Below are 24,648 nucleotides of genomic sequence, written 5' to 3' on the forward strand. Positions count from 1 at the left end.
GTTCCGCCTTTTGTGTCGTCTTTCACTCGTCCGCTGTTTTTCCACTCATATAGAATGTATAAATTGTGCTTGGATGGCTGTATATATATATATGATGTCTCTTATCAAACACTGCTACACCTTGTTAAGTAGTGGTGCTGACTCAGCGTACACATCATATATGGATTTCAGTTTCAATTATAGCCTTAGCGGATATGCTCGCTTTAAGCACAAATCACCGTCCCTCCAATAAGCTTTATTTAACAGGCCACCTCTGCACCTGTCAGTCAACATGTGCTCCCCTTCCGCCCTTCACCCCTATAGTTTTGGGATTTGGTTACATTTCCATCACCGCGCTCGGAGGAAACAAGCGCCACCCTTTCCCCTGGCTGCCATCCTCCCTCTATAAAAGGCGGCTGTGGGATTTAGCCAAGGCCGAGAGACCTGAAACGGCTTGACATCCTCGTAAAGTGTCTGACCGGATACAGAGTTTCATATCAGAGGGTGAAAGGGGGAGTGATGGAGCCAGCTGTTACAGTTGGGAGAAAAGAAGTGGGGAAAAAAACACACACAGACACACACACATACTCAACCTGTGTGGAGATTGAATGTCGTTGCCAACCTCCAGGGCTCAGTGTGAGGGCCTGTCAGGGTTTACAACCTCCTCTCTCTCCCGACAGAGGTACAGCAGTGATGGTGGAGTTGTCTTGTCCCGTCAGCCAAGAAAAAGCAGCTCTCTTCTCTCTTCCTTACATCTCTGGAGTTATTCCCTCTCGGTGTCGTTTCCACTTTTGATGCTGATGGTTGAGTATGTGAATTATGTTAAATATGCACATACAGCATTAGACTTACAGCTGATCCACAACCTACTGAGGCTTAATTTCTTCCTTAGATTACACAGGAAGGATGCCTGAGCTGCAGCTCCTCTGAAAGGTAAATTCATCCTTTTGGAATTAACATTTTTCATACTTAACTCTGAAAAGTCTTGGGCAGGTTTACTCTCTGATTTAGATGTAACATGAAAATGTATTTTGCTTATTGTTACTTCATATGGGTGACCTTTGCTGTGCACAATCATGTATGTGCAGAGTTTGACACTAGAAAGCTGTTTTCACATTTATCTACTGAAGCTTCTCTCTGCTCTCGGTTTTAAGACAGGCACACGCAAGCATGATTTTCTGACGTCACAAGTGCTGATAAGAGAAAGAGAGTTTTCGTAACATCTTGTGTCTAGTAGTTAAACTTTTGAAATTATAAAATTCTATTTGCATATTTGTAGATTGCTGATTTTTCAGTGAAGGAGAAGGAGCAGATTTAAGAATTTTCAATTATGTAATTAAAACCATAGCAGACATAAATTATTATTATTAGAGTATTTTTTGGCAACACTTCATTATAAGGGTACAAATAATACACTTTAAGTAATGGTTAACTAATCCATGAGTCATGATTTAATGCATGACGTAATGCAGGATGTGTCATGGATTCCTGGTGCTCATCATTAACCAATGACCAAACCACTAAGACTTAATGTGATTAGTTTACACTTAATAGTCAATTAATGAATGTTACTTGATACGTTAATTGACAGTTATGGGTTTAATATTAAAGTAACCTGATGGTGTACAATACATCTGTCTAGTAAGCTTGTAAAGGTGGCGTGAAGACCATTGAGCCATGCAGCAACAAGTATGTATCTGACTACCAGTTTGATGAAAGGAAAAAGACTCTGCACGTGGCCGATCAAATGCACGGGTAAGTATATGAGTTGTACCCTTATTATAAAGTGTTACAATATTTTTTTATAGGTCTTAGAGCATGTTTGCAAAAGATCTTTTTGAAACTTAGTAAATCCTGCAGGAAGACCGCAAAGTCCTGTGGAGCAGCATATATCATCTTAAATTATTAACACCTTACATAAAAGAGCAGTTGACTACTAAATCATTAGACATTTATCACACTTGCTCTAAAATGATGGAAAACTTCAGAAAGGTCATGTATTATTATTATTGCACAAGCCAACAATATTTTATGAGTACTTCTCCCCCTCCTGTTTCACTCCTTTTCGTGCATAAAAAAAAGGGGCACGGAGACTTCTCAGTCATTAAATCATTCATGTTATTTGCCTGTTCAGTGTGAGTCGGAGCCTTGACGCCAGAATCAACAAACTGAAGAGCGAAATATGCATCTGTAAACAGGAGAGAGTCCCCCAACAGCAATCTGCAGTCAACCTCACTGCTGCAAGGCTTTAACATCCACACCGACTCTCTCTCACATCAAGAAGAGAGAAAAGGGGGTGAGGGAGGGTGGGGGGGAATACTGTACAACAGGCTCCGATTCCAGGACTCTTCAAACCAAGCTGGATACACTGCAATGAAATCTCAGGATGACGGATGACCTCTGGCCTCTCTTCAAACGTTAGTTGTTGCAAAATAGAATCCAAAGAGCTGCAGTAATCCTAAAGCAATATTTAGACTGAAACTATACAACCACCACAGTAAAACTACCCCTATATGTTCCTGTGGGAATATTAGAGTAAAAAAATACTTTAATACCATGGAAAAAAAACAACCTTCCAATACGACAAACTATTGAAAACCATGAGCACAAGCAACAAGTCTTTTTATTTCTCACGAGGGAAACTGAACTTAATAAATGACACACACACAAAAAAATACAGAAATACTCCTCTTAAAAATATGCAGTTTTGTCAGTGAGAGTCTGGACCTGGTTTGGATCAGATGATCTGGTTTGTCAGTGTTTAGGCGTGACTCTGACTTCGTTAATTGCAGCGAAAAGTAGAAAAATATGTTTCATAAACTATCTTATACAGTTAAAAAACATTTAAGGGGGGGGGGGATGTTGCGCACATTTGAATCTGTCCCTTCTTTCGTTTTTAAAAACATGGAAAATGTGCTGTCATTGGCTCTGTTTCATATGTGAGTCCCCGCGGTTTGCTTTGAGTCATCTCCAACCTCAGATGAAAAATATACGATGCAAAGTTTCGTTTTTTATCTGTTTTTAATTGGAAATTAAATACATATTCCCCAAATGTTGAGCTTTTTTTTTATTCTGATGGTTTCCTGAGCTCTTCAAGTGCTCTCAGATATTTTATTTTATTTTTATTTATTCTTTTTTTTATTTAATAACAGCCTGCGTTTGGAGGATGTCTGAATTATTTCCCAAAAAAATAAATATAAAAGATTTTGGACACATTTTGGTCCGCTTATTTACATACAGGCGAGACATTTTCATGATTAGTCTCTTACTATGATTTGGGTCATATTTCTAAGCAGCTTTTTTTCACAGAAAAAAAAATCAATGAATAAATACAGGCTGTTAATTAGCATTTTATACTCATTGAAAAGGCGTTTTCAACTCAGAAGGAAACTTTGTTGTTTCAATTATCTAGAGAAGGAGCGATTGTCCGCGTGCAGAATTAAATGGATTTAACCTGTTGAATTAGTGAGTTCAGCTCCACACGAGCACATCATTTCTTCTGTTTAAGCCGTGTACTGACATGCTGTTAGTGCAGAGTTGTGTAAAAACGGGATGAAGAAGTAATGATAGTGATACATAAAGACAAGGCTAAACATGTAAAATAAATAAATAAATTTAAATAGTTCTTGCTTACAGTTCTTTTAATAAATGCCGTTAATTATAAAGCCATGATAATAAGTAGAAATTGACATTCATTATTATTATAGTTTTAATTACCATCAACTTAAATTTTTCAGTTTAACAATTAACACACTGGTTGAATTAATTATCAGGTAAATAAATGATTAAAACGTCGTCAGTTTGTTTTAATGTTTTTTTTCTGTTTTAATTAATAATTATAAGAGTTGAACTGAAAGTATTTGACCTCTCCACGTCGCTTCTCAGTCTGTTTTAAATCACACAATACTTCTATTGATTGTATAGACGTGTTTGTTAATTATTGTGTCCAAAGCTCCCGGTGAAATCAGTCGGAGAGTTGATTTTGTTTCTTTGAATAATAATAATAAAAAAAAAGTTGGCACACGTGCGCTGAAATGTGTCAGAATAAATCTACAGGAAACATGTGAAAGCCGTCTGAAAGCGTTTGAACAATATGTCTGTGCCGGAACATGAGGAACAAGAGTTAACTGGCCTCTGTGCTCATTTCGAAAGTTTTTCCAAACTCTCAGCAAAGTCCCGCACACATGCTTCATCTCCATACCGAGGATCCCACGGCCTGGACCTCCCACGCCTTCCTCTGATTGGTCCGCTTGTATCAACAAACCGCTGCATATTTAACTTCCGCATAGCTATTGGCTGCTGCTGCTGTCACTCTTCCGCCTGTCTCTCTATAAGGTCTGGTGCTCAACCGGCAGCCTTAACAAACCTGAGATGAGCCCGGAGCTGCGCAGCGGTGCGTCTGTCGCAGCTCAACAATTCCCCACATTTCAGCCATAACTATGATTAACAAGTCCTCAATGCCTTTTCATTCCTGGATATATAATCCTCTTCGATTAGATTTAGATTAGTCTTTTTGTTTTTATTTCTAAGTTTTATTTATTTGTAGTTTTTAGGTGAGCATGTGCGTAATTTTGCGAGGATTGCAGAGGTGCCACCGGGAGTGAGTTAGGCAATATGCGCCGCTGGGATATGATTTTCAATCGAGAGGCTTATGGAATATAGCCTGGTTTGTCAGAGCTTGTATGCCTTCTGGTCTAGCCCCGTGAAGAAGAAACTAATACTGCTCAGCATCATGTTTTTAATTTGGGTATACATGCTGTACTCCTGCGTGGGCTACTGCTCCACTATGCCAAGTGTGGTGGTGGACAGTTACCGGGGCAAGGAGACTGGTTCGGCGGTAGGCAAGAGGACAGAGAGCAGCAGGACGGACCTGGTGTCCAGACTGCTGGCCAAACCGCAGCCGTGGGAGGATATAGAGACCGACTATGAGGAGCCGTCCATCAGGACCGCCGCGTCCAGAGACCTGCTCAATAACGAGCTGGAGACAGACAGAGCCGACGACTGGGACGAGATGAGGGGCGAGCAGAAGAGAGTCCCGGAGCCCAGCGCCATGTCCAGCTTCTCCAACGGCTCCGGGAGCAAAAAACTGCCGCAGGCGATCATCATCGGGGTGAAGAAAGGAGGGACCCGGGCTCTGCTGGAGTTTCTCCGGGTTCATCCGGACATCAGAGCCGTGGGAGCGGAGCCACACTTCTTCGACCGCAACTACGAGAACGGACTGGAGTGGTACAGGTAAAACTTGTTCATTAAACGCTTGTTTGGATGATCAGAAAACAAAATAGAACTACTTAAAACATTTTAAGATAATTTTAGTTCCCTATAAGACACATTTATAAGGGAGTTGGCACTGCAGTGCTGCAAGCTATTGATCCACACGCCATTATTACTACTACAGCCAACTTATAGGTCAAAATATATGTTTTAATATTTTACTCGTGTGTCGTATTTGATCATTTTATAAGTCTTGTCACTCATTCGCCTCAACAACGTTAACACGGTTACGCGCTTTAATTAATTATCTCCTAATTGGTTTAACAAGAAATTGAACCTCGTAAAAGTAGTGCAACGATTTCTGTTTGTTTTTTCAGCAAGTTTGGAGGTTTATTACAAAGTGCGAACATTTAAAGCTAAATAAAAACAGAGGCAACACTGTGGTTGTGTCGTTCTGGCCCATTTGCGCATTAAATGACGCGCTCTAACATAATGTGCCCTGTTAATGTATTTTGATAATTTTGAGGGCTGATAGCAGACTTGTTTTTTTCGTACATGTTATATATATTTTTTTAAAAAGTACCGACTTGTGTCACATTTTGTAGCTGTATGGTTGGACGTTACAGTCAGTCTGGCCTGTTTCTGCGATGTGCAGTGATCTCTATTGGACACAGCGCAACATTGCAGCCTGGCGATGATGTGTCCTCAGGGCTTGTTCGCCAAATGAAAATGTGAATGTTGTCGGTTTTAATCTTTTATTAGGACTATGAACAGTTCTGTATAAATACAATATCAAATTAAATCTGATTTATGTGGATTAGGGGGGTTTGCATCGGGGCCAAGTTGTGTTGATTTCAGCTCTTAATAACCTTCTGTTATATTTGGGTGACCGCCTTTATGACTGAACCTAACCGAACAAACATGTTTTATACTTTACTACACTGCATTATGATTCAGGGCTTAACATGAATGGCACAATTGCACAAATCTGACTTATTTCACATCAAATTCAAAAAGTTTATATTTAACTTGTTCCAACAATTTTGAGAATTGAAAAAAAAGAGAGAAAATGATAGCTCTTTTGTGGTGTAGAATATTCAGCCTGATAGTGTTTCTAGAGGTGAAAGGGTTTTGACCATTCTTATGTCAATGTCCTCCACAGGAATAATAGGCTGCGTTGCAAGAAAAGGGGATCTGCAAGACAAAGTGAGGGTCCTTAATTAGAACAAAACTCGCAACAAAACCATTTAACATCTTAAGAGGGAAACAAACTAACATTATCCTCTTCATTTACATCACAAAGTCTTAATATAAGGAGCTGAAGGATTGTTGAGACTAATGAGTTCAACTCTCAACATCACAGTTATTAAATGAGTTTTACAAATCATACACTATTTAAAAAAAAAAAAAAAAATGTTTTTAGTGACGATTTAATCTGAATTATATCAAAGCTGGTCTTTATTTCTATCCACTAATAAGCAGTGTTACATTATGGCTACTGAATTGCTGATGGCCGAATCAATTTATTGATTAAGTATTGGAATTCCATTTAAAATTCGCTAATTATTTTCTGCCATTAGTCAACATTTATATTGGAAAAAGTGTTAAAATGTCACGTATGTTGCAACTAAGTGTGGTTAAAGTTTTATCTGTCATGATTTGTTTTTAAATATAAAAGCTAATCTGACAAATCGATTAAAAAAAAAAAAAAAAAAAAAAAAAAAAGCTTCTAGATTTAACGGATTCGCTCCGAGCGTTTATTCTACACGTTAAATATGCAAGACCCTTGAATGGGGCCCCAGCAATGTATGAAAAAAAAAAAAGGAGACGAATGGGGAACCCGAGGGTTGGCAGCATTCAAAATAAAGACTCCGTTCATTGATTTGTACAAACTTTCATGTGCTTGCTTTGATAGAAACACACATTTACCGCAGGTCTTTTTGGTTTGAGTTTGTAGTTGGCTCTTATTTAACCAGACTTCCACCTATTTCTATTGTTTTGAATTGCGGAAAAAACTACTGTCTGCTACTTTTTAGACCGTGAAATCTAATAGTTTTTAAGCCATGTACAGTAAATAAGTCATGACTCTGGGTTTTTTTCTGTTGGTAGAGATAGAATGAGTTTATCTATTTATTTCCTGTGCATTCCAAGAAATAATCTAACATACACAGTCTCACAAAGTTTCACACAAGTTTTATTTTATTTTTCATTTCACATTGAAAACAAACAAAAAACTTGCATTGTGCAATTCCAGATGTTCTTTTCTTGTTTTGTTTTTTGTTTTTTGTGATATGAGGCATTTTATGCTGCAACATGTATCTCGACAGTGGTGGTTATGCTATGCAACAACCCTTTAATTTGCTTGTCTCTTATATGACGCATATACTATGTGCACTCATTGAGTTGTGGACATACTTTTGTGTGGAAGAACTGCAGTGAAAAAAATGTAGGTTTCAATGAGACAGCTGGTGCAAGCATACCCTGTAGTATAGAAAAAAAAAAAAAAAAGTTTTGTAGGTTTCTTTTACTCGAGTGAGGATGGACAGAGGAAGGAAATCATACTTCATTCGTTGCTGATCCTCCTAACTGTCCCATTAGGGGCAGATACTGGAGATGACTTTGGAGAAAACACTGGAATGTTGCATACAGAGGCGAAATTGCATGGCAGTGAAATATATTCTGTGGGAATAAGGTCTGATTTCGGTGAGGGTCATTTATGGAGGCGGTTATAGACAGTTCTGTGTGTGTGTGTGTGTGTGTGTGTGTGTGTGCGTGCAAGTTGTGTAACTCACCTCTTCTTGTTTGTTCATTTGCACAATCGCTCTGCCATCCACTATAGCTTGCACCATCTTTGCCTCTCCCAATGGGCGCACATTTAGAGCTGGAATTCCAGCAAGTAAATGCAGCCATAGAGAGAGAGAGAGAGCAGAAAAGACTTGGTGAGACAGCGGAGAGAGAGAGAGAGAGAAGTTTCAAAATGAATGGAAGTGGTGATAACAAGTCTTATTGTGGATTTCTGATGTACTTTGACAGTTTTTATTTGTGCCCAAAGACAAACACATGATTCATGCTTTTGACCGAGGGGTCCTTGTATCAGGAGGTACACATTTTCACAGTGAGGTCATGCATGAACTGGTCCCAAGGAACAGAAACACACACACACACACACACACACACACACATAAAAAGAGAGAGTCAACGCTCAACAGGCCAGTGTGACTGAATGTGAACAAGGACATTGGCTCATTATTTTTTCATTCTCTATTTGCACCTGTTCGGTGGCGTAGTGAGAGCGACACTAGCGTTATCTGATAACGATAAGTCAAAAAAATTGTACTTATCTTCAACACATACATTAACAGCAAACGCAACGAGTTACTTCCTAAACAAAGACTAACAACCCATGCAGAGTGTGTAACAGAGCTCAGGGTCAGCAGTGTGAAGCATTTTGTGAAGCAACAACCTCAGTCATGTTGTGTATTTTTTTGATCTGCTGCTGTGTTATTTGAGACTTTTTTTTTTTGCGCTTTTCAAAACAGAAGTTACAAAGTGATTTACAGGAGAAAGAGAGACAGAAATATAAAGTTATAAAACCATGAAAAGGTGTTTTTTTCTTCTTTTAAACTTTGTAAGTTTGTCCTAAAGTCAAGAGACAACAACAGCGAAAGCACAGTCACCTTTAGCTTTAGTTCAACACGCAAGATCGTCAATCTTATTATACATTGAGTTATTTATTTACAGCTCGAAATGACCGACTGTATTTCCTCCACACTGCTCCACTTTTCTTAAAACGCACATTATTTTATTTACTCCTAACTCTTGTTGACTGCAGCCCTCATCTCGTCCTGTCAGTCTGCGGTGCATGTCGCTCTCTTCATATTCCATTTAACCCTATTGGCTATGAAGGGGCTTTGATATATAATTACTGTACTGTGGTTTTGCTGTCGTGTCGCGGGCTCTGGACTCAGCTCGCTGTCAAGGCCCGGCAGTGTTGACGCTGTTGCTCCTCCCTTGGAGTGGCTTTAGCATTAAACAAGAGAGTTGGAGAGAGTCTAGTCATACAGCTTATGGCCATATGGGTGGTTTGAGTATTCTGTTATGTTACGGTGGTCGAAAGAAGATTATTTTTACAGTTTCTGGAATGTTTTAGAAATCGTCCTAAGTGTTTGCTTCTAGTTGTGGATTTATTTAACCGTCATGTACCAATAATGCAATATACGTCTTGGAGCCCGCACACTAAACTATATAATCTTCAGTCCTTGTGTGATGTGGTTTATGATCTAAGGTTAGGCTCCAGTCTGGGACTGAGACGGCACCATCCCTGAGCAGGATGTCTCTCCGGTCAACCTTTGTATCTCGTCTGTGATTAAACACTGTGGAGGTAAACAGACGTACAAAGCAGCGTCAGTAAAAAGCTACTCGTAGTACCCCACGACAAAAAGACAAGTGGAGCATTGTTGAAAAGAAAAAAAATCAGGTTCCGCTATCAGACTCGGGATGCCTGCGGAAGTCTACTCTGTTTGAAAGCCGTTATCTAAAAGCCAGTCCACCCCCACTGGTAGTTCTTCAGCCGGAGTCAGACTGCTGTCCCTGGCCATGTCAGGGACAGTTCTGGTTGGGTGCACGTCCTTTTATCTGCTCGCCACAGGGGTGCTCCTATTTCCATGTAGGTGACCCGTCCACTCTCTGTTGCCACTGACCTCGCCCTCCTTCCTTCCTCTCAATAGCTAAAAGAGGCCACCTGGTTCTAAAGAGGGGCCAGTCAAAAAACATCAGACTCCTCATTGTTGCTAAAACACGGGCTGTTATGTAGAAAGGTATAGAAAAGTGTTAGGAGTCATGAGATGTATCTGCTGCGTGGTTGTGACAGGCTCAGCTGTGAAGCCACAAATCATTTTCATCTCCGTTCACAAAAGAATGAGACACACAGACAGGCGTACACAAATGTCGCCATGGTCCGGCTCCTCTGGGATAGCCGGTATTGATCGGTCAGGGCTGATTGGAAGTAATGTGGAGAGATGGGTTAAGAGCCTTTGACTGGGGTCAGACCCACGTCTGCTTGCTGACAGGGTCTGTGTGTTGACCATCTGCAGAGTTACAGAAAGCGGCTGGAACCTACAAGCCCCACTGGGCAATTTATAGCCATTCCTGGTAGAAAACAATAGTATGACAGCGCAGTTTTACTGAGTGATTTAAATGAGGATGATCTTTTTTTTGTTGTTTTGTTTTAAAACTCCGCATTTGTCACAATCAAAGAGCGCTGAATCTTTGAGCGGCTGTAACAGTTCTAGAGAGGACATTGTTGAAAATCAGATGATTAGATACTTTGGCGCTCCGACTGTTTCCTGATTCCTGGAACTCCACGGCTCCTCGGGGACAAAGCACCCGGCCAGCCAACCGTACAGCTGACAGCAGGTTCTCATCCTCTGTTCAAATCCTCAGCCGCAGCAGCCAATAGCCTATAAAAACAAGCAGTTTGAAAGCATGCCTCTGTGTTGGCTAAACTTCCACCTTGAGTTCCCAAATGAATGGATTATTTGTTAATGGTACCCAGTTTTCCTTCAGTACCTCCCAGTTCCTCCCCCAAACATCATCCTCAAATCCCTCCCTAATGAACCGCTCTTTCTCCATTCTCCAGCTGTGCACTTGCGCTGCTGGTGTGTAAGAATAGTGTCACATGTCATGCTTGGTTTGTCCAAACCTGGGCGGGGCTCACTGCAGGCCTCGCTGACCACGAGTGGCCCTCTCCCAGAGAAGCCTTTGGTCAGCGTGGAAGGATGGAGGCCCTCTCTCCCTGCTGCCTAAGCTGGCATGGGCCAACTGAGAAGAGAGAGTGACTGGGGGGTGGAGAAACAGAGAAAAGGCGGCTTTCATCCCCAAATTACGACCGGTTAATTGTGAAAGGGGAGACCTGTGGAGAGGGGAGTGGCAGCGCTGCACTATGGTGGCCTGCCACCCCCCTTCTTCACCTCCAATGAACACAACCCACACCAATGAGGACAATATGGCCGCCACAGACAGGAACCTCCTGCTGGAGCTGAGAATAAAAGCTATGGAGCCTGACAGGAACTTACTGTCAAACATTCACACACTCCTGAATTCACACACTTCTCCTTGGGTCGTTGCAAACAGAAAAACACAGACGCACGCACACACACACACACGCGCACAAATACATGTAGTTTAAAAAGTGTGGACTATTGTTTGTGCTCATTCATTCCTGCAGAATAATCATGCAACTGCTGCTCTGTCTCCTCCACTGCGGGTGAAGTCGACGCAATTCAAGGTACACAACAATAAAAATCGCTTATAAAGAAGTCTAATGAAGTAATTTCGGGGAAAGAAAGGAAGCGTATGATGGAGTAAGCGGTGTACAAACCCTCCCTCTGTGCTACATGTGAATTAGGCTCTTTTTAACAAGGTGATAATTTGGATGTTGTTACACATGTCAGAACAGAACCAGACATCCTCCCTCCAGAGTTAATGGTCATTCATTGCTGCTAAATAAACACTCTTTAGCACATTAAAAAAGGTTTCCCTGCAGGCTGAGGGAAACAAACACTCTAATATAACTTTATTAATTGTCTGCTGTTACTCGTTGTTAAAGATAGGTTAGTCGGGGAACTCCTTACTGTTTTCCAAAGAAAAGAAAAAAATAATCTGTAGTGGAAGAGAAGGTGGAGGAAGAGGAGAAAGTGATGACAGTAAACCTGTAAAGCTTCGCTTGTCCCAGGTATTAAGTCCCAGAGGTAGCCATTAGGGTGCCGGAGAGTGTGACTGCCTCTGGGAGAGAGGAGGGCACACACACACACACACATACACACACACACATACATACACAGACAGAGAGAGAGAGAGGGCGACTGAGGTCTCCTGAGGTTTCCATTAGCTTGGCAGTAAAAGAGCAGAGCTCATTAGAAGCCTTGAGTTGTCTCTCTGCACCAAGGCTGCTCAGCACTAGTCACTCTCTCCATTTAGATGAACTCCCAGAGCTGTTGGGCTCTCTCTCATAAGAGCTGTAAGAACTTCAGCTCAACTCCAAGACAACCTGGCCAAACTCGACTCAATTCCAATTATTTTCCACCATGTGTAGTCTTTTCTCTCCCTTGTTTAAACTGATTGGAATCATCAGGCAGTCCTAGAAACTGCACTCTGTATCTTTGGATGCAGCAAAACTACTACAACAAACTGCTACACTTTGGGCTTTATTTGTGGACTTAGGAACAAGTGAGTTTTTGGTGTGAATACAGGCTTATTGTTATTATTATTTTATTATTATTGTCTCTTTTTTTGCAGGATTTCACACATATCCTAATGACACTGGTAGGGGAGTGCTTTCTAGTTCTGAATGTGCACTGAGAAAGAAAAAAAGAAGTTGATATCTAGTGAAAAGGGGGGAAAAAACTCTATTTAGCTGCTGTAAAGTTTTATGAAAACAAACAACTACTAAAATGTTCTGGCCAAGGGTTGACATTGCTGGTATTTCTCAAATATATTTTTTTTGCTTGTTTTTTTCTCCCTTCACAACATAGCTTGTTTTCTGGCATGGAGCTACAACAGATCTAGTTTCACTTTGAATAAAGAGGCTTACTGATAGAGATACAGGGCAGGGGTGAAAACATTTGTCATCAAACTATTATCTAGCAGCTATTAAGCATCCCCCTGAATAAAATAATGAAACCTTGAAAAACTGAACTTTGAGCTCCATTGTCTGTGTTTGGCAGTGGTTCGAAGCAGAAATGGTTAACACGGTGCCTGTTATTCTTAACAATAATTATCTTGTCTTCGGGCTGCTCGGAGATATTGTAGGAGACAACATCTAGGCTCCAATCCAAAGAAAACTGTTGGATCGCCTCAGGACTGCTGCTGCCACTCTTTCCGTCTCTGAAAGGAGCAGGTTAATTGTCACGACTGGTGCTATCGTTACTCAATTTAGCTAATTATACGTTCGCTCGGGAGGCAGACTGTCTTCAGGAATTTGTAAACCATTAACCTGCAGAACAGCTGCAGTGTGAGTAATGGAAGCTAAATAACAACCCAAACACACAGGAAGATGGTTTTCTGCTCATTGAGTGACATACAGTAGAAAGGAAATCCCCTCTCTCTTTCTCATGTACTTTGTACTTCACCTGTCTTCGAAAAAGGTGCGCAGGCAGTTACGGATGAAAGCCAATTCAAACAGGATGCAAAGTAGCTCGCTCGCTCCCTCTGTCTTTCTGTGTGTGTGTGTGTGTGTGACTGTGTGTGTGTATGTCTGGGGAGTGGGGGTGGTGGCATGTATGTTCTTCTCGAGTCTGTTTCATCTTTTATTCATCTTTGCTGTAGCTAGATCAAGGAGTCATGTGCCTCTTGGTGCATGTCAAGTGTCAGGAAATCAGTCAGAATGGCTGATTTCTGCCTGCACACCAACACAACACAGCACCCAGAAATGCTCACACACACACACATACACACACACACACACACACATACACTTTATACACAGTCTTCACCTGCAGCCCTTCATTGTTTGCCGTGTTGTTTTTTTATGCTTTCATGGTTCATCGGTTTATTTCACTCAAGATGTCAGCCAGTCGCACCCTGATGTTGATGGAGTGGTGGAATGTGTGGCTAGTTCTGGGCTAACACCTTCAGCAAACCACCAAAGTAAACACACTGATTAGTAAGGATTACTTACGCTAAACAAATTCTGGGTAATATCGCCAAGTGGGCCGATTTCAAAGAGAGTGAAGTGATTGTGTCCGTTGGCATGTTTGCGAGTGGCGTTAAGGCGCACACAATGAGTAGCCTGATTGCTGCGGCAGTGTCAGGTGACTCATCTTGTATGGCATGTCAAACAAAGTGGTGAGATGTTACCAAAAAGGATGGGATCCCTTTTGCCTCTTTTCTTCTTTGCCAGTAAAATGAAGCTTTTTTTCCTGCAACATCTTTGAACGCTGGAAGAAAGAAAGGACACCTCTATAGGCATGCTGTTGCACATTCATGAGAGGAAGGGAGGAGGTGTTTCTTCTTTCTACCCTCCGCCATTCCCTTTCACCAACCCCTCTGTTTTATTTATACCACATGGTGGGCTCCCTCGCTTCACTGCAGAGTTATTAACACTCAGTAATTCCAGGCAGCCGTCGATAGCCACAGGCTGATATGGTTCTGAGCCTGAAAACCCTTATGGCTCCATACATTCCTGTGTTGTTTTTCAAAGGTGCCAAATAGCAACAAATATACTTAAAACAGATTTTCTGAGCAAGAAAAATGATAGTTACGTATTGAATTGAATAATTTGTGCTTGTCACGCCTGTGCGATGCTGCCCATCACAAGACGACCACAATGGTTTAAGAGTAAAATGCTTTAACCTCACTTTAAGTATTTTCAGGACATAACAGAGGGGGGTATCTGAGGATGTGGCTGGGGGTAATATGCTATTGGGGTGTCTGACATGTAGTCCATGGCATTATATGTGGTGGTTAGTTCTCTATTTATTTATTCTACTTTACTTGTGTCTGATGTTGCCTCCAAAACCAGGCTGGGTATGAGCCCGAAACCAGTCTGGATGGTCTGTGACCGCAAGGCCTTACTCCCCTTCTCTCCTTCTTCTCTGTCTCTTCCTCCCTCTGTCATTCACTCTCCCTCTCCTACACACTCTCTCACACACACACTTGTGCTGTAAGAGACGCTACTATAAAAAATGCTCCACTCTTTCGGCGCATGACTCCCTGATTCCAGTGAAAAATGATGGATGGACGGGTTGCGTCAGTCGGGTTAACTGTTTTGTTTACATGGAAGGTCAGTAGATTCCCAGGCTGCTCTGACATAGTGCGACGTCTTGATGAAGTTAAGGATCTGGGAGCTGCATTTATCAACCAGATCAGCACTGCAGTAAAGAGTCTGGGTGTCAAAGTGTCACTGAGCAAGAAATGAGACAAGGGCTCCTACCAGTTCGTTGCACTCGGTATATGTTGCTCTGGAAAAGCTTAAACTTGTAGCCTCTTCATCATATTCTGACCTAAGACCCCGTTGTGAGCTCATTGGTCAGTTCCCTTAGACTCCCTTCTTCCATGTTGATGAAAACCTTGTTAGTGGAAACCAAAGCCTCTATGTGTTTTTCTATCTACGGATTGTGCTTGAAGTCTACTTTTTTATCCAAAACTTACTTCAAAAGAGTCTGATCTTTGAATCCTCTAGCCCAGAGAGAAAGACTAGGCCAATGAATCCCCATGGTTTCTTGCTTAATGACCTTTTATAGCTAACAATGCCAAACAATGTGATGTTAACAGTTCACCCAAAGAGTGATGTTCCCTTCTCACAGTATTTCATTTTTATAGTTTTTTAAAGTCCAGAAGAGGTAAAACTCCTCTATCTTGCTAATCACTTCCCGAGCCCTCAGATTTATCTTGTGATCCCTTTTGTTGGGACCCACTGGTCTAAGCCACCGACACTAGCATTAGTAGCTAACACTACTTTCAAACTCCACTGGCTCCAAACTCCTCCTGTCTCCTGACCTGTTTTATTCACACCCATATCGCATTGTTTAAAATGATAAATTTAGATGGATGAAACTAAACTGGGAACCGAGGTAATCGATACTCAGTCTGCAGCATTTCAGCAAAAAAATTCATCCTCAGTCCTTGGGGATTGGCCAAAAGTTAACCAGTGTATCACGACTCATGTTTACTATTGTTGGCGTGACAACAGACATACAGTAAGTATCTGTAGTGCATAACTTTCTAAACAATTTCTCTCTTTAGTCAAGCAACAGAGATACAGTATATATAGGGAACAGTCTGTAGTGGTTCCATTCATCCTGACAGGCCTCTTTGGCAGCAGCTTTCGCAGTAATCTGGAGGAGGAATCGAGCTTTCAAAGAGCACTCCTCCTTCTAGCCGCATGATGTGCACCATCCCATGCAGGGCCCCACCATCCAGGTCTGAGTGTGTGATACTAGGCTAGCCTGCATTATTAATCCTTTTAGCAGACAGATGATTCGGAGGGGCTTCCACTCAGCCACCTTTCTGAGTTTCCAGTGACACCATTATTCAGTGAAGCCTGTTAATTTGAAACCACAGGCTTGTGAGGAGTACTGACAGTTGACTCCGATCAGTTTGATGAAGGTGAAGCATCACTTAGGGTTCATTATGTCCTGAGTATTGGGTATTAAGTTACAAGCCGGTGTGAAAGATACGGATACAACAGCAGGCTCAAAGGTATGCATACATACACCGAAGCACAAAACCTGTGAGACGTACAACACACAGATATACACTGACCCCCTTCTGCATACACTCCTGCAAGATCTCAGTTTTAAGCAGGGATCTCTGGGTCTTCTCAGCCAGGAAATGAACTGTCAAAAAGGTCTAAGTGGCCACATACTAACACCTGGAATCCACTCCAAGTGCTTGAAAGAGAGACCAGATGAAGCTTCTGTAAGTGCAGCCAGAGCTCTTCTCCCTCTCTGCATCAGAGTGGCCCGGCAGACTGCACCATAAACCATCTTCTTTATTCTTTTAATTTACAGCCAAAGTCATGCTCTGTGGTTAAATATAATGTCAGATTCCAGGCACGGTGGAGTATATTTCAAAACGTCTGGCTTCTGTATGTTCTTAAATACTACTTTGAAAATATTCAGTGAGCCTGCCTCCCCCAATAGTAGCCATAGTGTGTGCGTGTGTGCATGTGTGTGTGTTACATAAATATGTTGCTCTCTTCAGTTCCATTTCATAGCATGTAGGTTTCCTCCACTGTGAGCTGAGAGCTTTAAACGGGAACGCTGTTTTTATTTACGAGTGACTCATCCATACCGATGAACTCATGCAATAAAGCTTACATATCTGCATCTATCATCCTTTTCTCAGAGTTTCTGAAGACACTAGGAAAGGGATCTTTACAGTATCAGATTTAAAATGGATGCATTTTGTTTGAATTAGCTTGTGTTCCCTGGGTTGAAAAGATCAAATTTAGAACACGTTCGACTGTGAACGTACAAGTGGCGCTCAAGATCCTTATCATCCGAATAATGAATAAAGATGTTTCTTTGTGTTTCCTGAAAATGCTTATACATCCAACACACTGGTTCATGTGAAGAGCTTGGGTAAGAGGGCCCTTGGAGAAGAAAGGGAGTCTTTCAATGCTTTCCCTCACTTCCTCCCTCTCCTTCTTTCCACTTGTGAAGTGTCGCTTTGCTATCGGACCTCAAGGCCTGATTGCCAGGGGTCGAGGGAACCTTGGGGATCAATGGAAAGGAGAATGTGGTGAAGAGTGGAGACTGAAGTGGAGTCAAAAGTTCCGTAATCTAAATGAAACTCAAGCATGTTCGGCATATGGAGTGGTTGATTTGTTTGATGTACTCTTATTGCTTGATTCAGACTGGTTAATTCAGCCTCTCCTTACAGCTACTTAGAGCGCTGTTCAGTATATGCTGTTGTTTTGGGTGGTGTTACCTCCCACGGGGAGATAACACTCGCTCCAGGGTCTTCAAGCCATAGAAACCAGACAGCTTCAGCTTTAAATGCCCATAAGAGTAAAGTTACACCCTCCCTTCACCGGTTGACACAAAATGCCCTCTGATTTGTCTGTATTCAAATAAACAAACCCTAATTTGAGATTCAAATGCTTTCAACATCGAGACATGTGAGACAATTGAGAGCGCTTTGTATCAAATAGAAAATCGACAGACACACGCCAAATAGCTTTTGCCTTTTGTCTACCAGCAAACTAGTCATTTTGTCAGGGATGCTGTGGCACAGACAGCTCAGTGGCAGCCCGTTATCATCAAATCAAATGTGACAGGAGGGAGGCAGAAGCATCAGACAGAAATAACCCTTTTCCTGCCTGCCGTTTATCTCTGGTGGGATGAGGGCTCTTTAAAACACAGGCCAAAGGGCCACTCCGCCGGCCTCTGTTTGATGCTGTCATGTGACAAGGGCTTCTGCTTTGTGTCTTATCGCTGTTTTTGGCATGTCTTTCAACTTGGAAGTATTCTCAATGGACAAAGGTACAGGGACAAATACAGAGAAAAAAAGATAAATATTCTGGCAAAGCAAGCAAGGAAGTAGTTTTGAATTGTAGTTGAGGTCAAGTTAGGTATTTACAGTTTTTACTGGCCTGTTTCCCACATTAGAGAGCGCAAGTCTCTGGAGTCCTCGGTATCTAAGGGGGACAGGGTGATGTTTGCAGGGCAATTTCGGCACACGTTCCACTCAAGCACCCTCCAAAAGGCTTCTCTCACTGGAGGCTGAGAAGGCCCGGAGAAGTGCTCCACTCAATATATATCCTTTATATAGCCTTTATAAAGCCTCGATAAGCACCCGCCACTCTCCTTCTCTGGCCGCCACCCCCTCTCCAACCCTGCCCCCATCCCCGCCCCTTTGCCCTGACCACTGCCCTGCTCACCCCACCGCTCAGGGACAATGGCTCACTTTCAAAGAAAAGCAAGAAAAAAGAAGAGCCCAGTGTCACAGAATTGCCTGTTTGCTGACGGAATCTTTAAAAGCAGCACCTCATAAATCAAAAAAGAGCATAATAGGCATTGTTTCTCTAAGAGCTACTTGTCCCACTAAAATTCCCCTCCTCTCTTCTCTTTTCTCTCTTCCTGCCCTTTTTTTTTTTTTTTTACCTCTTTGGCAGAGAAAGTGGGCAAAGTCAGAGGTGGAGATTTTTTATTGGGGGGGGGGGGGAGGCTCTTCTTGCGGATTTGGCGCTTTTTTAGGGGTTTCCTCATCACTTTCCTTTCTTCCTCGCTGTCCAGCCATCCGCTTGTTTTATGCTCCTGCAACCCCCAACACTTGATTTTTTTTTTTAAGGATTCCCTGAGCTTGGATCAGCATAATCTATCACTATGCACATTGTAACTCAGGCCTCCTCCCTATCTCCATGCCCGCATTGTCATGTTGAAATCGGATTAGATGGGAAGCCATTTGCCTCTTCTGTGTTGGCTCTGGACTCTTTTTGTATATTAGCACAAGGAATGACAAAAAAGCTTGCAGGCAGTATCACCATTGTGCATCGAAAGAATGACGAATGGCGTGCAGTTTAAGTCGAGCATGTTTTGGTTTATACTCCACTTTCCATTCAAGACATTCAAGAGGGCTGTATAAACAGTTTTCAGTTGCAGCAGAGAATTTTGAATGTGCGTGTGCTCGCGAAGTGTTGTTTGCATTTATATCTCCAGAAATGGTTTGCTGGCGGAAAGATCTGTCATGCTCTTGCATAAAACCACATGCTGTATCTGTTTTGATTTCAATAGGCTATTAATGAGCTTTTGGAACAGCCTTGCTTTCCCCCACATCTACACCATTCACCCCTCTGATGTGTCAGCAATCAAGCAGATATTATCATAATTAGATCACTGGCACTGCATTAGGATTACACAAATCTGCCAACATCATTTCCATAAGGCATTTTATTGGTTACCTGAAGTTACCCTGGGTATTTTCTCTTTTCCCCTCACCATTCCCTCTTTTTCTGGGGTTCTTGCATTAATGGAGAGCCGGTGTTACATGAATTAGCCATGAGCTAGATGGACATGAACTACATTCCAGCTTTTAGAGTATATTTCTGAAGAATAGCTGAGGCTCTTGGGAGGAATAAAGCATTACAGACTTTTGTGCGTACAGAAAATGTGTCCAACGTTGTAGTTTCGACGTCTTTTACCTTTCTCAGTGTGTAAATACTTTGTGTAGGATTACACAGTGTTTGAATGGGATCCACTACAATAGTAGTGTCTACACAATGGTGTATCAGTGCCCTCGCCTTAACAACAAAGGCGAGGCTCAGAGTAACAACAGGCTAACTGGAGTCTTATCTGTGAGAGTGTGTTCACCCTGATAGACCAATGCCCTCGGTTATCTCCCCCTTCCTTTGTTTCTTCCGCCTTTGAGTGCTTTAAACTGCTTATTTGCTGTTTTTGGTTGTCGGTGTCTCCCTTGAGTTTTTTTTTTTCCTGCTAGAGTGTCTGTATGTGTTTTTCTTTTTGAGTGGACTGATACTATAACATAACAGAAGGAACCGTTCTAGCTGTTGTAGTTTCCAGTCCATAATCCAAACCCCTCCCATCCAGCCAGCACCAGAAACTACATTTGATCCCACGTATATATCACAGACGCTAGTTTTCTTCCTGGTGCGGGGGCCAGAGAGAGAAAGGTGATCCATATCCCAATGTCAGTCAAACCGCTCTTATCGCCTCCACCATAATCTAGACTCTGCGGTTGGCCACCAAATCTGAAACCTAATGCTGAGAGAGCGGAGCGCGTTCACTTTTCCTTCAAAACCAGTTGTTCTCAAGTACCTCTTGATTATATGTCTGCATGTAACATATCTGTGTAAAGCCCACCAGCCAGCCCTCACCCAAAACCGAACCCACTCTCGTCAAAAAAACCAGATTCCCTCTCTGAAACAAGCCTCATCATCTTTCAGCGCTGTAGCATTTTTAAAAAAAATTTTTTGGGGTCAGAAGGGGGGTGGGGCACCGTGGCACGGCTATGCCTGAGTCAGCAGGGCAGGCTGTTTTTTCTGCCCTGATATTATAAAGAGGGAGGGTGGATTTTGATTAAACTTGACCACTTTGGATCAGCTGTGAGGTATGGGGAAAGACGAGCTCAGGGAAGAACACATCAGCTAATGGAATTCACACACGCTGTGAGATAATTTATTAAAAATGCATCGTAAGGGTGATCAAATTATTCACTATGAAAATTATTAACAGAGCAGGTTAGCCGCAATTAGAAAGGGGAGGATTGAGGAGTCTGAGAAGAGGTGGGAAAACCTCTGCTCCTTATCCCTAATATGGTTAAGTTCAGGGTTGGTCATGCTTAGAAATTCCTGTAAATGCTTCCCTGTTCTTGATTATGCAGTAAATAAGGGTTTTCTGTTTTCTGTCAGAGGTGAGATATCTTATGAGTGAGTGAGCATGTTGATGTTGGAGAGCTGCCTGCACTAATAGGTTTTTGAGCCCTATAATGAGGCTAAGCAGGCTCAGTGAGTCATTGATTACAGAGCACAGTACACTCCATCAACTTGATTACATTACGCAAGATCTTGCTCCACCTTACCCTTCTCCTAACCTCCTTGTGTCTGCTTTCATCTTTTTTTCAGGGAGCTAATGCCCAAAACCCTAGAGGGCCAGATCACCATGGAGAAAACCCCCAGCTACTTTGTGACCAGAGAGGCTCCAGCCCGGATCTCCGCCATGTCCCGGGACACCAAGCTGATCGTCGTCGTGAGGGACCCCGTCACCAGGGCTATCTCGGACTACACACAGACGCTGTCTAAGAAGCCTGACATTCCCTCTTTCGAGAGCCTCACCTTCAAAAACAGGACTACGGGGCTCATCGACACCTCGTGGAGCGCCATCCAGATCGGCATCTACGCCAAGCACCTGGACAACTGGCTGCAGTACTTCCCCATGGGCCAGATCCTGTTTGTTAGCGGCGAGCGGCTGATCAGCGACCCGGCCGGAGAGCTGGGTCGCGTGCAGGACTTCCTGGGGCTCAAGAGGATCATCACAGACAAACACTTTTACTTCAACCAGACCAAGGGTTTCCCGTGCCTCAAGAAGGCAGAGGGCAGCAGCAAGCCCCACTGCCTGGGCAAAACCAAAGGGCGGACCCATCCAAACATTAACCCTGAGGTGGTGCAGAGGCTACGGGACTTCTACAGGCCCTTCAACATGAAGTTCTACCAGATGACGGGACATAACTTTGGTTGGGATTGATGTGAAAATCATGGGGGACATTTTTTTATTTTTTTCATTTGTTGAAAAGTTTTTTTTTTTTCTCTGTAATTCAATGGCAAGATGTGGAGATATTGCTATATATATGTAAAATGTACAGAAATCTATTTTATAATAATTTATTTTTATTTCTAAGCAATTAATTCACTAAGCTGCCTAACCATAATTGTACATAACATCTGGCCCACGTGTTGTTTTTAACATTCCTCATTTTAATTTTGAATTCTCTCGCTCCTCCCTTGTGGTCCTGTAAACTCAGTGGATTTATAGTATCGGTGCTTCAAAATGCAGGTAATCAGCAATGACTGAATAAGAAATTAGGGTGGAAAATCCTAGTGAAAAGCACCATATTACGGGTACAGAGTGCTCACGGAGAAGTGGAGAACGTCTATCCATGTGCATCCTCATTCATTTATGCATCATAACTTCATTTTTTTTCAAACCCTGTCGTTCTGAGTGTCATTCTTCTATAAGGTGTTTCACTAAAATACAGATCCTCCAGTTAAGTTTTTTTTACAGTGCAGTTTTCCTACACTGGCATCGGCCTAAGCAGCAGACCTCATGTCCCTTTCCACTCAATAACAGGTAGATCAATAGACCTAATTGATCCTCATTGTGTCACTCATGCTTAAAGTATACAGCTGCCCTTTCATTCTTGGTGCTCCTGCTGCCTGCTCTAATGAATGACCCATCCATCAAATGTTAAATCCTATCCCGGACCACATAAGGGCCCATGTTAACATTATGCTAATCGGGTAAAGGTAACTGGCAGATCGATGGAGCCTCCACTCTCTAACTCCCCATTAGGAGCAGTGTTGGCTCAGAGCCAGGCTCGTGCCCTATTCGTTCAGTTCAAAGGTCACACAAAGTCTCAATCAAATTTCCTTGAGAGGCATTTGATTGGTTGAGAAGAGCAGAGCCGGTGCACCGCGGGTCAGGTGGAGTGTATACCTTGTTTTTACAGTAAGATGGAAAATCTTTGCGTGAGGTAGCAGAGGCATATCTGTTAGAAATGGAGCATGAAGATAGAAAAGATGACAGACAAACAACAACTAGGCTTCGCCTCAATGAAATAGCGCTTCTTCAAAAAGAAGTCCGCCAGGCCCCATCTTAAATCCCAGACAAAAAAAAGATCAAAGGAAGAGGAAAAGGTTTTTGTGAAGCACTCTCAGCACAGCAAGAATTGCCTCAGGCAGGGTTTCAGTGTCTAACCTCTCTAGTGTCATCAAAAAAAACCTCATGTGCCATCGTCCATGGCCTATATACTTTATGCCTTATTCACCCATGCCATCCTCACACATCTCATCTCTCCATGACCGATTTCAACTCTCTTCTTGTTGCCAAAAAAAACTTTGGGTTGATATCATATTTCACACAGCTTAAGTCACTATCTCTGCATTTCCCCCCCCCGCATTGCTTCTTTGTTTTTGTCTTTCTAGTTCAATTCTTGATATGCAAGAGGCAGAATATGCGCAGTTATCATTCTTTGATGTGCAGCCCTATCTCTTTGCAGCGAGTGGCACGCTATTATAAGGGCACAGGGATGCTGCCATGCTATGCTACGTTATGCTGTGCTATGCTATGCATGCTCAATGCGGTGGCCATTAAGAAAATGCAGGGATAAAGGGAAGGGAATATTAGTGTCTAGAGGAGGGCTTTATGTGTTTAAGACTGAATGTACACAACCTATCCTTACACGAGTCCCTCGAATCATGCATTTTAAAGTGTCAGATTGTCACTCAGTTTTAGTGAAAGTTCAATTTGATTGTCTTTTCTTTTAAAAAAAAATGTTGTGCCTCTTTAACTATCCAATCCAACACAGTTAGCCTGCTCCTGTCATTAAAACAGATGATGACCCCGAAGTCAGCTGTTTTTTTTCTCTTATTTTCCAGCTGAAGCCAGCTACCTGGTTTAGCCTCAAACCAATGGTTTGTAGCAAAGGGAGATGGAGGCTTGTTACACTGTATTTTTTTTTTGTTGTGCTATCCTTTGCTTTCAATCTGCCTGAGCGATGATACTCCTAGTGAGAATTTATGCGGAGAAAGCCTTCATCGCCCCTTCTCTCCTTAGTGCAATGTTTGATTATTACAAAAAAAAAAGAAGCATTTATGATGGTCTCTCTTACCAAGCTGTCGCATTCTGGAAAGAAACTTTATCTTCTGGCATTTTCCCTGTAATTGATGGAGTACTGCATTTGAATTCTGGTCAGGTTCATGTAACTGAGGGAATATCTGAAAAAACAAAAAAACAAACAAAAAAAACAAACAAAAAAAAAAACTTGCACTCATGGATGTACTCCATGTTGCTGCATCGGTTATGGTTGAGTTTTATTCAACCTGTTTTGAGATCTAAAATTGTTAGAAATGTTTGTCTTACCCACATATAATATGTATTTAGACTAGCAGATCTGTATGTACAAAAATGAAAAAGACATGTAAATCAAGTATTTTGTGGTATGTACATCAAAGGAATTAATTTTACACAATGCAAGAGCAAAATGGAACAGATGTTTCTAGATGATTAAATACTGAACATTCATAATATTTCTTTGTATGAAGAAATAAATAAATAAGTATATATTTTACCAAAACCTCATGTGTCTGACTTTTTTTGTGTGCTTGATTTTTATTATTTAAACGGAAAATTACACAGTGTTTGTTTTTTTAAATGAATAATATCTGTAAAGGATATGACAAAGGTTAAATCTCATGAAAGAAAATTATCTCATAAAATCTTT

At 41.9% G+C, this 24,648-nt stretch overlaps 1 protein-coding gene across 1 annotated transcript; it reads left to right on the plus strand.

Moving 5' to 3' along the window:
• Nucleotides 1–4,360: 4,360 nt before the first annotated feature.
• On the plus strand, nt 4,361–24,481 carry hs3st3b1b (heparan sulfate (glucosamine) 3-O-sulfotransferase 3B1b). The gene is made up of 2 exons (XM_042398253.1): nt 4,361–5,211; nt 21,275–24,481. The coding sequence occupies exons 1-2, from the start codon at nt 4,631–4,633 to the stop codon at nt 21,891–21,893; spliced, it is 1,200 nt and encodes a 399-aa protein (XP_042254187.1). The 5' UTR covers nt 4,361–4,630; the 3' UTR covers nt 21,894–24,481.
• The last annotated feature ends 167 nt before the right edge of the window (nt 24,482–24,648 follow it).

This window comes from Thunnus maccoyii, chromosome 20 (assembly GCF_910596095.1).
Source record: "Thunnus maccoyii chromosome 20, fThuMac1.1, whole genome shotgun sequence".
NCBI classification, from domain to species: Eukaryota; Metazoa; Chordata; class Actinopteri; order Scombriformes; family Scombridae; genus Thunnus; species Thunnus maccoyii.